This window comes from Cryptococcus neoformans (genome assembly GCF_000091045.1).
Source record: "Cryptococcus neoformans var. neoformans JEC21 chromosome 9 sequence".
In the NCBI taxonomy this organism is placed as follows: domain Eukaryota; kingdom Fungi; phylum Basidiomycota; class Tremellomycetes; order Tremellales; family Cryptococcaceae; genus Cryptococcus; species Cryptococcus deneoformans.
The window spans coordinates 165,001-177,515 of NC_006694.1; the positions used below are offsets into that span (position 1 = coordinate 165,001).

A 12,515-nucleotide genomic window follows, 5' to 3' on the forward strand; every position below is an offset into this window, starting at 1 on the left:
AAAGATGACAGAGAGGAGGAACAGGGAAAGGAAAAGGGAAAGGGGAATGGGAATAATGAAAACGAGAAAGTTTCAGATGACGTTGATTAGACGTTCTAGATATACAGCTTTCGAGGCTGAACAACTGTATGAAAATGTACCGATATTTCTCAAGCTCGAAGTTATAGCTGCATTTCCACTCTCACCTACCAGGCATTAACCACATATGCCTATCTCGCTTTATTCACTCTTTTTACTCCGCTTTCTTCTCATCTCTAGCAGCCTTCTTCAAAGCTCTCTTCCTAATATCCTTGTGCATCCCGAGGATGACCTTGATCCCTGCCATCTCACTCACATAGCCTGCAAACCCAACGACATAGTCCAAAATAGCATGAGACCAAAAGGGTGTGCGCTCATGCGGACGGCCTTGGGCACCGCGCGGAAGGCCGATAGAGTTGAGAGTTGAGCGAACAAAAGGCGCAGGGGTAGGGACGAAGGGTGAAGATTTACGAATTTTGGACATGTTGGATACCTTTTTGGAGGGTTTTAGCTCTGGCCGGCATTTGGTTTGATAAGAGGGGCTTACAACGAAAGCAGCCTGAACAAGCTCAACGATCACACCCTGAGGCTTGACCTCCTCCGCCAATGCCTTTGTCCAAGTAGCCAAAGCAGCCTTTGTCCCAGAATAGCTCGCAAGGAGCGGAGAGGGGATGCGTCCGGAGAGGGAACCGATAGTAATGACGAGGGATTTGGGAGCGCCTTTTTGCTTGGAGCGGGCGACCATTGATGGGAGGATGGAGCGAGTGACGAGATAGGTCCAGGTGACGTTCTGTGGAAATTTTGGGGAAGAAGTTATCAGTTGGCCGCTCTTATGTGGGAAACAGGAGAGAGAAGATGGAGCAAGGGAGGACCTACGGTCTCGATGATACGGCTCATTTCGGAACGCTCAGTCTCGTGGAAAGCTACAGGCATGCTGTGTGATGCACCGACATTGTTAACTGTATGTCCACAAACGTGAGCCTCAAAAGATCTATTTGTGGCCGGGGAAAGATCCAAAGGACTCACTGAGAATACCCACGTCAAGGTTTTGGGCCAAAAGCTCAAGCTGAGTGAGCGCGTCGTCTCGAGCACTACCAGGGGTAGAAACGTCCACAGTAACAGATTTGGTGTGAACATCGTACTTGCTCTCTGATCATCCACGTCGTAATCAGCAAACAGCCGGTCATTGGACATTCGTTTATTTGAGTCGAGGCAAAATGGAACGTGTGACATACCGATTTCCTTGGAAAGATCAGTAAGAGCAGACTGCCTTCGACCGACAAGGATAATATTGAACTTTTTGGCGGCAAGCTGTCGAGCAAATTCGAGGCCGATACCTGAAGTACACCCGGTAACCACAGCCCATGTCTCTCCCTTTCGAGACTGGAACGATTTGATCTAAATTATGAGAAAGAAGATGTCAGGTATTAGTCTCCCTTGGACTATGAAATGCACTCACGTCCTTTCCTGGCAAGACAGTAAGCTCAAGGAAAAGCCTGAAGATGGAGAGAGTGTATCGGAGTAGGAAAGCAGCTCCGACGGTGGAGAGGATAAGCGCCGGGATGGACACGTCGAGGACTATTTCGTGCCCAAAGAGATGAACAGAAGGATGGCCAGCAAGATGCTGACCGACGTGGACTGTGTCTGCTACCATTATGGAGATAGTTTGCGGAGACTGAAAATACATACAATATCGCAGTTCATTTCGTTATGCTCATGCTTGGGGTCGGTTACGCGCTTCGTGTCAAGCGTGTGGAGATTCCACAGTTCTCCGTCCTTGTGGTGGTAGGGGAATTTGCTTCCGCGACTCCGCCGGCGACTTTAGACATTCAGTTTAGGTGAAATCGTCGAAGATTCTTGTGTAGATTGCTTTCAAAGCCTCAACGCATTCGAATATAACCATGGACTGCAGCTCACAATGGTAACGTTAGTCGAGCATCGCGCCTTCCTTAATTCAATACTCGACCGTCAAGCCGAGAGGCGGAGGCTCATTGATCCTGAAGCGGTATTCCCAACTCAACCTGTCATACGCGGTCGTATACCAAGGGCTATCCACCATAGGACCCCAGGTGATGACGAGGGTGAAAGAGATGGATGGATTAGCAAGGAGAATGTTGCCAACTATGTCAAGGAGGAAGAGACCATCCGTAATGACTATTGCGAATGGTATGGCGCTACCGGCGAATGCGGGAGTAACTTCATAATGGGTGCAGAAGGCGAAGATATCTGCTCTGAGTAAGTATCTGACAACTACTACTGAACATGCCCACTGACTTTTTGAAAGATACCCGGCGCTCAAGAAGCTCATGAATCTCAAAGCTCAGCTCGTGTCAAGCAACTCTCACCCTCCACTTTATTTTCCACTTTCGCACGAACCTCTTCGCGACTCCCTTCTCTCAACATTCTCAAACTTTCGATTCGATGTCATTCGAATAAACCCTTTATTAGACTGGGCTGATATCGCCGAACTTCCTATAAAGCAAATCTCGTCTGATCCTGCTATTGTGTTTCTCTGGGTCGGGCGAGGTGACCAAGAGGGCTTGGAAAGAGGCAGGGAATGTTTTGCGAGATGGGGTTTCAGAAGGGCGGAGGATATAGTATGGGTCAAGACGAATCGAAATAAGAATAGTGGCGAGAGGGCAGCAGCTAATGGTGCTTTGTTTGCCAACCAGAAGGAGCACTGTCTGATGGGAATCAAGGGGACTATCAAGAGAAGCGTAGACGTGAGGTTTGCGCATTGCAACGTGGATACGGACATCATTGTCTGGGAAGATTCCGGAGGTGCGATTCGTTGTCTGCGACTATGCAATGTCACGCTGATCAGTCAAGCAGATCATGAAGGACCAAGATATCCCCCGTACCTCTATACCCTTATTGAAAACTTCTGCCTTGGTACTCGCCGTCTCGAAATCTTTGGTCGTCCTAACCTGGCTCGCCGAGGATGGGTCACTGCAGGCCTTGAGCCCTTTTCCTCTTCGTCCTCGACTGCTGACCAAAACAACGTACAACTTTTCGATCCCCAAAGTTATCCTTCCCTCGTACCAGAATCCGATGGCAAACCCATCTTACCATTCAGCCCCGAAATAGATCAATTACGCCCCAAATCCCCTGTGCGCAAACCGCCACGTTATAATAACCCATCTGGCGGTAATCCCAACAACCTAGCAGGTGGTGGAATAGGTAACAGTGGATCTAGAAATCAAGGCGGATTAGCTGTCGGCGGGCGACCGTCTCCTGCCCCCAGGTTCGCGCAGAATGGTGGAACTAGCGGGTCAGGTACTCCTATGGGCAATAGACCCAACCTCGTAATGCCGAACCAAACTTCTCCAATAGACTATTCCCAAACCCAAGGCCGAATGAGCCCGGTGAATCCGATGATGATGCAAGGCCCGACTATGGAGCAGATGGTGGCTGCCAACATGGGTATGGGCGGTATAGGGGTCGGCATGAATGGGCCTATGGGTATGCCGATGGGGATGCCGATAGGAAATCAATATGCTTACGGGATGGGTATTAACGGTGGACAACCCGGATTTGGCCCGCCATTCGGAGCAGGGATGGGCATGCCAGTGGGTATGGGAGTAGGAATGGGTATGGGTATGCCAATGGGTATGGATATGGGGATGGGACACATGGGAAATATGGGTTTTGATGGTATGATGCCGGGGCAAGGACAAGGTTTTGGACAGCAGCAGCTGCCACAAATGTTTGGGAACCCTCAGATGGGCCCGAGGTTTGGAGGATGGCATGGCCAAGGTGGTCAAGGACAATGGCAGTAGAGGAGATAACTCAGTGCATATGTAATAGTACTTGTAATAGAACATTATTCACAAGTGTAGTCAAGATTTGTATACATTTACACTATTCATTGCCCATTATGTATCTCGTACTTGACACCCACCTTCAACTGCCTGGTTTCACAGTCCAATCCAGAGGCCTCCAAATACCATAGCACCAACAGCGCCAAAAATCCTTTGGGCCACATCGCCCCCAATTGTCTTGAAGGCACCACTCTCACTGATATCAGCGGCAACACTAGAGGATGCAGTGCTGGCATCGCTTTGAGAAGAAGTGTGGCTAGCGGAAGAAAGTTTGGATCCGGAGGCAGTTGAATCCGCCGCAGTCCCTGTCACAACCGTGCCATTCTCAGTACCAGTGTCGATCGCCAAAGCAGCAGTGTCCGTCGCAGAACCGCCATCAACACCATCAGCCGAGCCGGTAGTTTCGGCGCTGTCAGTCGCAGATGCAGAGTCAGATGCGGCAATGTCTTCTGTAGGGTCTACGGTATCATCGTCTCCCCAATCGCCTGAGACAGCTGCTTCGGATGTTGTATCTGTGCTGTCGGTGAAGGCTGCGTGTTTGTACCCGTCTGGGGCAGAATCCGAGGATTCGTAGATGGAACCTGTAGCATAAAAGAGCTGGCACAAGCCATTAGCATATAGCAAAGAGGATATCGTGACATTGAGACATACTTGGATGTAATAGAAAGTTTGATAATAATTACCTGTGGCATCTCCTGTACAAGTCGATGAAGTACAGTCGAACGCTTGTTGGGCTAGAGCATCCTGAGGAACAGAAGTAATAGTATCATTGAAGCCGGATAAGCACCCAATCACTACAGTGTCTCTGTCAGCCTGTCGTTTGTAGCGCGTGTACCGTATGCCAAGACAAACCGCAATCATAGTCATTAGTCACCCAATCAGGCCAGCTGGTATTGTTAGTGCTGTCATCTGCTTTGATTGATCCAAGCAAGGCGAGACACGAAAGCAGGCCAAAAGGGATGGTCTGCTTGACTGATATCATTTTTTGGATGGCTGTAAGCTTTCTTCGCTGAATCTTCAGAGTCATTCAAGAAATTATTGACGTTGGCCGATGATAATATGGAGGAGTTTCCATGATGGGATGAACATCATGTCGACTATGAACGTTGTGACTACGACGGATCTTTGATAGGAAGAGGCCAAAGGACCAATTGGCAGTGAGTCAGTATTAGGGCGATAAATGAATGGAAGGCCAGTAGAGAGGTGAAGAAAGGAAGAGTAGTATCGATGACGATCAAGTCGCAGCGCGGTGTTTCGCCGAGTAATTGTAGTAGTTCAGCAACGGGCGCAAGTCCTAGGGGAATACTTGGCCAGTTTCGGGAGCAGCGCTCTGATAGAATAGACTCATGCATTTTGTGTCAGCTGCTTCTTGCCATTGACATCCGTCGGCCATCGGCTTGTTCTTTGTCTCTTTTTGCTTTGGTACGATTGCGTGTCTTGGATGCTTGTCAGGCAAAGCCAAGCACAGTGGCCGAGGTGACTATTCTTGGTCCGGTAAGGCCCTCGTGCTATCACTGTGATGCTACGGCTTGCCGCAGAGGCCCATAGTTCTCTATGAGCGATAGATAAAGCATGCATGGCCACTTCGGAGCTGGATTAAGAGAACACGGTTACTGGCTTGAACTTCCGGCGACTGATCGGCCACCGCCAAACAAACAAGTGCGATCGAAGTGTTTACGTAAACAAAACAAATCCCCAAAAAAATGAACGCCGGCCTCCCACGCCGAGTAGCCCGGGGAGCGCGATGAAGGGGGCAGTGGTGGGTGGCAACGAGCAACCGGAAGGCAGTGGAAAAAGAGGTATCCATGGCGGCGAGAGAGCTGCAGGCCGCGAAGAGGGAATCTGGAATGGTGAACCGGGTTATGAGATGGCAAGACAGCGTCATGTGGTATTTGAACGAAGATAGAAGTTAAGGAACCTAACTTAGCCGGGGAGTGCGTCATACGACTTGGCTTTCCCAAATCATCCATCGCCCGACGCAACGTTATCTATTTAACTCTGCTTCCACGTCTTTCCTCTTTCTTTCATCGCCACTTACACACCAATATCTATAATGGCCCCCAGAAAGAACAAGGAACCAGCTTCTTGGGAAGTAGATGCTGACAAACCCAAGCCTGATGGCGAAACACGCGTTAGGAGAGCTTACTGCGTAAAAGACCTTGTTACGCGTAAGTCATGGAAAGAGCATGCGCATGTCTGCTTTACTGACATTTTTCAACAGAGCCTGCTCCCGGAATTGACACTGTTCACGACCTCTTAATCTATGCTGCCAAGACCCACGGTTCCAAGAAGGGTTTTGCCTCGCGTGATATCCTAAAGGTCATCACCGAGGAAAAGGAGGTTACCAAGCGTGTCGGCGGCAAGGAGCACAAGGAAACGAAGAAATGGAACTACTTCAAGCTCTCTCCTTATAATTGGATGTCTTATGAAGGATTCCTTGGCAAGGTGAAGGAAATTGGTGCTGGTCTTAGAGTGCTTGCTGCCGATGACGGTCGGGAATCAGAAAAGTTCTTTAACATCTACAGCCAGACTTCGTGAGTCGGCGGGCAGCCATATCATTTTTTGTAAGAAGAGCTGCTGACGCTTGGTACAGTCGAAATTGGATGCTCGTCGCTCAAGCCTGTGCTTTTAATGCTGTCCCCATTTCTACCGCTTACGACTCCCTTGGGCCCGAAGGTCTCAAGCACGCAATCCAGGAGACCGAGGTCCATAGCATGTTCACCAACGCCGACTTGCTTCCTACTCTCCTTAAGGTCATTGGGGATACTGAAACCGTCAAGGTTATTGTCTACGACGGCGAAGCGGACCCTAAAATTATCGAGGACTTGAAGAATGTGCGGGAAGGCATGAAGGTTGTGACTTTGGATGAAGTGGTGGAGATTGGGAAAAAGAATCCCGTTGAAGCTATCAAGGCAAAGAGGGAGGAGGTGTACTGCTGCATGTACACCAGTGGTTCGAGTGAGTTCACGTTGTCATCCGCGACGATCAAAGCGGTCCGTGCTCACCCAGTCCTATAGCTGGTACACCAAAGGGTGTGCTTCTGACGCACGGTAACGTCGTTTCTGCCGGTATGTTCCTCTGAGTATTATCAGTGAGAAATAGCTGATAGGATTGTAGTCGCTTCCGTCTGGACCCTCTTGTACGAGTATCTCACCTCCAAGGACTCTTACCTCGCTTTCCTTCCCCTTGCCCACATTCTCGAATTCGTCGTTGAGAACTCTTTCATTTTTGCTGGTCTTCCCGTTGGTTACGGTCGCGTCAAGACCTTGACAGACGCGAGTGTTCGAGAATGCAAGGGTGATATTGCGGAGTTTAAACCCGTAAGTTCGATTATCACGCAAGCGAGGACTTTGCACTGATCATCTCGCCCTTAGTCTATCATGGTCGGTGTCCCTGCTGTCTGGGAACTTATCCGAAAGGGTATTCTTACCAAGGTCGACCAGTCCGGTGCTCTCAAGAAGTCCATTTTCAACTTTGCCCTCAAGGCCAAGCAAGCTGCCCACCACTATTCTATTCCGTTCTTGGCCGGACTCACCGATACTATCGTTTTCGACGCCGTTCGTGCACAGACTGGCGGTAACTTGAAGATCTTGTTCAGCGGTGGCGGTGCTGTCTCCAAAAGCACTCAGCAGTTCTTGTGCACAGCCCTGGTCATTATGATTCAAGGTTACGGCCTTACGGAAACGACTGCCATGGCTACCATCCTCAACCCCGCCTTCATGCAATTCGGGGCTGTCGGTGGTCCCGTTCCTGCTGCTGAAGTGAAGCTTATCGACGCTCCTGAAGCTGGCTACTTCTCCACCAACAATCCTCCTCAGGGTGAGATTCTCGTCAGAGGTCCTGCCATCTTCAAGGGTTACTACAAGCGCCCTGACCTTGACAAGGAAGCCTTTACCGAGGATGGTTGGTTCCGAACTGGTGATGTCGGACAATGGAATAAGGATGGTACTCTCTCTATTGTCGACCGACTCAAGAACCTCGTCAAGCTCGCTGGTGGTGAATATATTGCCATCGAGTACCTCGAGTCTATTTACAAGTCATGTCCCCTTGTTGCCAACGGCGCTATCCTTGCCAACGGTGACCACAACCAACCCGCCATGGTCGTCGTCGCCCACCCCCACAATCTTCCCGCTTTTGCCAAGAAAAATGGTCTTGGTGATGGCGAAGACCTCGAGCACTTGTGTACCGATGACAAGGTTACGGATGCTGCGTTGAAAGAATTGAACAACATCGGTAAGAAGGCGGGATTGAAGGGTATGGAGTTGTTAGAAGCTATTGTGCTTGTGGCGGATGAGTGGACACCTGAAAGTGGTTTCTTGACTGCTGCTCAGAGTAAGTTTTATTTATTTATTTTTACCGCAAGAACAATGGCTAATAATATTGCAGAGTTGCAAAGGAGGGTCATCGAGAAGCACTACGAGGACCGTATCAAGGCCGTCTATGATTAAGCGCCGTTTCGTCATTGTTCCATGGCGTATTATACCCGTGCTCGGCGTGGGCGTAAGGGCATTGTGATGAGTATTTTTAATCGCGGGGGCTCTTAATGAGATAAAGTAGTCTATACCAAAACCATGAAGGAGAGGAGGGAAACCTTGTATTCAAGTCGTGCCTTTCAATCTTAATGATGCCTATGTAACGTGTACTCTTTCAAGCTGTTTGCCCTACTCCTGATTATGAATATTTGCATTATGTTTTTTTACTACTTCCAAATCCGGTGTGAATCTAGACATAGGATACCATGTTTACACATTACTCTTCTTCATCTTCCCCCTCCTCATCTTCGCTAACTTCAAGTCCCTTTTCTTTCATCAAACGCTTATCTCTCGTCCTCTTCCCTGTCAACTCGTCAAGCAATACCAGTAAATCTTCATGCTCCTTGGCCTCTTCCTCCCGCTTAGTCTTCTCTTCCACCAGGCTAGCTTCAAGTTCCTTCACCTTGGCATCGAGCTCGGCTGCACGCTTCTTGGCTTGCTTGTTACTGCCACCTGCAGTTTCAGCAGGAGCGGCCGTAGAGGCAGAAGCAGCGGTTGCAAGTTTCTCTTCAAGCTCCTTGATCTTGCTCTCAAGAGTCGCAGTCTTCTCCTCGGCAGACTTGGCCTTTTCTTCAGATGACTTGGAATTTTGTTCAAGCTGCTTGACACGATCCTCCCTTGCCTTTACTTGCGCTTCCCATTCCCTTTGCTTGGTATTCCACTCTTCTTCCTTCTTTTTAACCTCCTCTTCCTGCTTCTTGGCCTCCTCTTCCTTCATTGTAGCTTCCTCCTTCCGCTTCTTAGCCTCTTCTCCCAACTTTTTCAGCTCTTCCTCCTTCTTCTTGTTCTCCTCCTCCAGTTTCCTCACCTCTTCTTCCGCCTTGCTAGCGCTATCGCCCCTACCAGTACCGGCATCGGCATCGGCACCGGCAGCAGCCCCCGCTTGGGCCTCAGCAGCCTCCTTGGCCTTTACAGCCTCTCCCAACTCTTCCTCCAACTCCTTCACCTTGTTCTCTAAATCTTTAAACTTGCCCTCCCTTCCCTTGGCACTCATCTTTGCCAAACTCAACTCGCTACTCGCCTTTTCATGCGCTTCTTTTACTTGCTTCAGTTCCTCCTTGACGGATTCCAACTCTGTTGCCGTCGATTGAGCGGCCGCTGCCGTCTTCTCGAGATCGGAATACGATTGCTTGAGTGTATTCAATTCACCCTCCAATTCTTCGGTACGTTTCACGCTTTCCCCAAGCTGGGTACTCAGGGATGCAACCTGGCTCGACAAGCTTTCAACTTCTTCTATCAACTGTCCCTTTTCACCCTTGGCTTCTTTTTGCAATGACTCAATTTTGTTAGTGAGGTTGGTGACTTCGTCGGTCTGCGTTTTGAGCTTGGAGCGGAGAGACATTATGATAGCGGCTGTTTCAGCGTCGTCGGCGGGGGGAACATTGCGAGGGGCATCAGGGTCAATGGCAATTGATCTCTGGATAGTGTCTGTATCTCTGTCAGCTTTCTTATGTTCTCTGCCTTGTGTTTTTTCATCGGCACAGCAAGCAGACTTACAATAATGGTTCTTCCAGAAATCAACAAAAGCCCAATCAAACCAAACCTCCATGTCTTCCTCTTCCTCCTCTCCCATGGGAGCCTGGCTGCTCAACAGAGAAGTCAACTCGAATTCATCAGGTTGAACTGCTCTAAACCTCGGATCTTCCCTCAACCTCGCCATCCTCGAGACAAACTGATCCGGCCCGATACGGGAGTGTAAGATGGGGTGTAAAGTCGCGCGGGTGATTTCACCTGGTTCGCGATTGAATTCGTAGCAGACTCCAAGGAGGAAAGCGGAGAGACCTTGGACGAGGGGGTCGATAGATGTGTTTTGGGTTATTGGTTGAATCAACTTTTTATGCGAAAAGTCAGCAAAACCGAATGAGGGATGGAAGATGGATTTTTTGACATACAGCTTGGAGGTTATTACTCTCACTCAAAAACTCCTTGACACTCTTGGGACTGTCCCATAACCAGGTACACAACAGCGCCAAGTACCCTACCATCACCCTCGTCCATTCTTCCTCTTCCCTTGTAGCTTCTGCTCCCCCACTCCTCGCTGCGCGATTCACACTCTCGGTCTGTTCCCTCGACGCAAGCATCAAGTTGCCCACAACAAGCTGCAAAAGGGGAATCTTATCTTCCTCTGTTTCTATAGCCGAATCGGGATCATGATCGAGATCCGTATCCCCAGAGGGGAAGGAGATCTCTCTTGCAAGTTTTTTGGCGTGCTCAGAGTTGCGGATGAGGTGCGAGAGGAGGAGGCAAGAGAACAAAGGGCGGTAAGGATCAAATGAGGGCGTGATGGACGAATGGGGGAGCTCGAGGACGCCAGAAAGGATGAGAGAGCCCGCGTTGGAAATGGGGTCGACGTTGAGGTTGTCAGCAATAGGAGTGACGAGGGCAGAGAGGATGGTGATTCGTCCTTCATCGTTGCTAGAGAGGTACGCCTCAAACATATTAACTCCCGCTGCGCGGGCCTTTAACCCCTTTCCACCCGTCGTAGGGTCACCGTCGATGATACTAGCTACAAGAGCCTCCACAGCCGATTTGGCTGGGACACGAACAAATCCGCCGCCAGGGTGCTCGTCGTCAGCCTGTACAGCGAGGAGAGGAGACACAAGCAATGAAGAGAGAAGATCTTGGTTTGTGGAAGATGCGGTGAGGATTGGGGTGAGAGTCGAGAGGCATTGGGATTTGATCGAGGGTGGAGCGTTTGATGCAAGTGAGAGTTCGAGAAGGCAACGGGTGACACCGCTTGAGACCATGGCGTTCTGGTTGCCGCCTCCGGGACCACCAACGAGCATTCGTATCAAACCCAAGACCAAGCCGGTGTTGTGGATTTTTTGATCAGACCAGTATTGCAAGGCGAATTCGTCGGGGGTGGGCTCATCGGCAGGAAGGGGCGCGGGGAAGTCGAGGATCCGGGGAATTTGGGGGATTAGAGTGAGCTCTCGAAAGTAGTTCTTTGCAAGAAGTTAGCTCCTAGTTTTCGTAACAATGGACCAAACATACCTGATTAGAAACATTGAATCTGAGCAAACACGCTACAGCAGCCAAGGCATCTTGCACAACGATTCCACCGTCCGCCCCGCCTTCTTGGTCGATAATTTGAAACAGCTTCTCAAACGCACCAGAAAACGCAACAATCTTCTGCAGATCCTGGTTGCCAGCCAACATCGGTGGTAATAGTAAGAGAGCTTCGTTCCGGAGCATCTCAGCCGCACCACCACCCATCATAGACGGTGTGGCTGAGGGAGATTTGGTATCCAAAACAGCCAGGATACCATCGATCCCTGGAGGAGGGGAGGACATGATGTAGGATTGGGCGACCGCTGGTCTCGCAGTGGTGAGTTGGATGAGGAATTGGACGGCAAAGTAGCGGGGATAGAAAGAAGGCGAGGCGGATATGAGATTTACCAGAGAGTGCAAAGGTTTAGGCACCTACGGGACGTTAGCAGGGGCTGGGAATAACCAGAGCCACTTACCTCGAGGAAGGCATCTGTAAAGAAGAGTCCGAGGTCATCTTTGGTGGGCTGCCCGGGGTTAGCTTGAGTGCGCTGGGACAGAGAGGATGGCTTGCCTTCTCGACGGTCTCACACAGCTGCATCAGAGTTTCGAGAGTCGCTCTTGCGATCTCGCTATCAAAGGGCGCGTCATGTTCCAGCACGGCAATGAGCGAAGGCAAAGCGCGTCTTCCCACATCCTACTCAAGGTGTCAGCCGGCGCAATTTACGCTGTTTGGCAAGAGAGACATACCTCTTTCCAGTCCCTGCTGAGACCCTTGAGGCCAAGCACGGCAGTCCTGCGGTCCTCTACGGCTGCGCTTGTCTGTATCTTGTCTACGAGTTTGCCTATTGTGTCTGTGGCTGTCTGGGGTGCGCCGAGGTCACCTCTGAGCTGGTTGTAGGCGCTGGACAGCCTTGATCCGAACAAGGAAGTGAGCTGCTGGGTGGACATGGTGGGGGTTGTTCCGATCCGTGTTGGTTACACCTCGGACGCTTCTGCTGGCGGTCCACTTGTCCATCGCTGGCTCAACTCCCCAGCACGCCAAACACGCTAGCCGGGAATGAACGATTCACATTACGTAACTGGTTATCTTCTATTACGTAGGCCTCCACCGGGCTTGATGCGTCCACCGCTGGTGCCTTGCGCTGTGCCTGCC

The 12,515-nt window shown here is 50.3% G+C and overlaps 6 protein-coding genes across 6 annotated transcripts in view; 3 read left to right on the top strand and 3 right to left on the bottom strand.

Moving 5' to 3' along the window:
* Positions 1-143, top strand: part of CNI00680 (hypothetical protein) — a 1,493-nt gene extending 1,350 nt beyond the window's left edge. The window contains exon 4 of the mRNA XM_572758.2: positions 1-143. This exon is cut by the window's left edge and continues 233 nt beyond it. Within this exon, the coding sequence (XP_572758.2) occupies positions 1-90 (90 nt within the window). The 3' untranslated portion in view covers positions 91-143.
* Positions 133-1,693, bottom strand: CNI00690 (ketoreductase, putative). The gene is made up of 6 exons (XM_572756.2): positions 1,478-1,693; positions 1,254-1,416; positions 1,045-1,167; positions 895-977; positions 566-808; positions 133-511 (listed from the first exon to the last, which is right to left on the bottom strand). Exons 1-6 carry the CDS (start codon positions 1,670-1,672, stop codon positions 233-235), a joined length of 1,086 nt encoding a protein of 361 aa, XP_572756.1. The 5' UTR covers positions 1,673-1,693; the 3' UTR covers positions 133-232.
* A 206-nt stretch (positions 1,694-1,899) lies between these two features.
* CNI00700 (transcription regulator, putative) lies at positions 1,900-3,918 on the top strand. Its single transcript, XM_572804.2, has 3 exons — positions 1,900-2,253; positions 2,303-2,799; positions 2,851-3,918. The coding sequence occupies exons 1-3, from the start codon at positions 1,937-1,939 to the stop codon at positions 3,795-3,797; spliced, it is 1,761 nt and encodes a 586-aa protein (XP_572804.1). The 5' UTR covers positions 1,900-1,936; the 3' UTR covers positions 3,798-3,918.
* Positions 3,838-5,058, bottom strand: CNI00705 (hypothetical protein). The gene is made up of 3 exons (XM_024658727.1): positions 4,692-5,058; positions 4,491-4,633; positions 3,838-4,436 (listed from the first exon to the last, which is right to left on the bottom strand). Exons 1-3 carry the CDS (start codon positions 4,864-4,866, stop codon positions 3,936-3,938), a joined length of 819 nt encoding a protein of 272 aa, XP_024514400.1. The 5' UTR covers positions 4,867-5,058; the 3' UTR covers positions 3,838-3,935.
* Positions 5,059-5,846: 788 nt separating this feature from the next.
* Positions 5,847-8,536, top strand: CNI00710 (long-chain-fatty-acid-CoA-ligase, putative). The gene is made up of 7 exons (XM_572753.2): positions 5,847-6,007; positions 6,061-6,373; positions 6,433-6,797; positions 6,857-6,907; positions 6,957-7,159; positions 7,214-8,171; positions 8,226-8,536. Exons 1-7 carry the CDS (start codon positions 5,893-5,895, stop codon positions 8,285-8,287), a joined length of 2,067 nt encoding a protein of 688 aa, XP_572753.1. The 5' UTR covers positions 5,847-5,892; the 3' UTR covers positions 8,288-8,536.
* CNI00720 (transporter, putative) lies at positions 8,499-12,368 on the bottom strand. Its single transcript, XM_572809.2, has 7 exons — positions 12,110-12,368; positions 11,934-12,056; positions 11,839-11,886; positions 11,366-11,794; positions 10,264-11,316; positions 9,869-10,202; positions 8,499-9,799 (listed from the first exon to the last, which is right to left on the bottom strand). Exons 1-7 carry the CDS (start codon positions 12,308-12,310, stop codon positions 8,589-8,591), a joined length of 3,399 nt encoding a protein of 1,132 aa, XP_572809.1. The 5' UTR covers positions 12,311-12,368; the 3' UTR covers positions 8,499-8,588.
* Between the last annotated feature and the right edge of the window lie 147 nt (positions 12,369-12,515).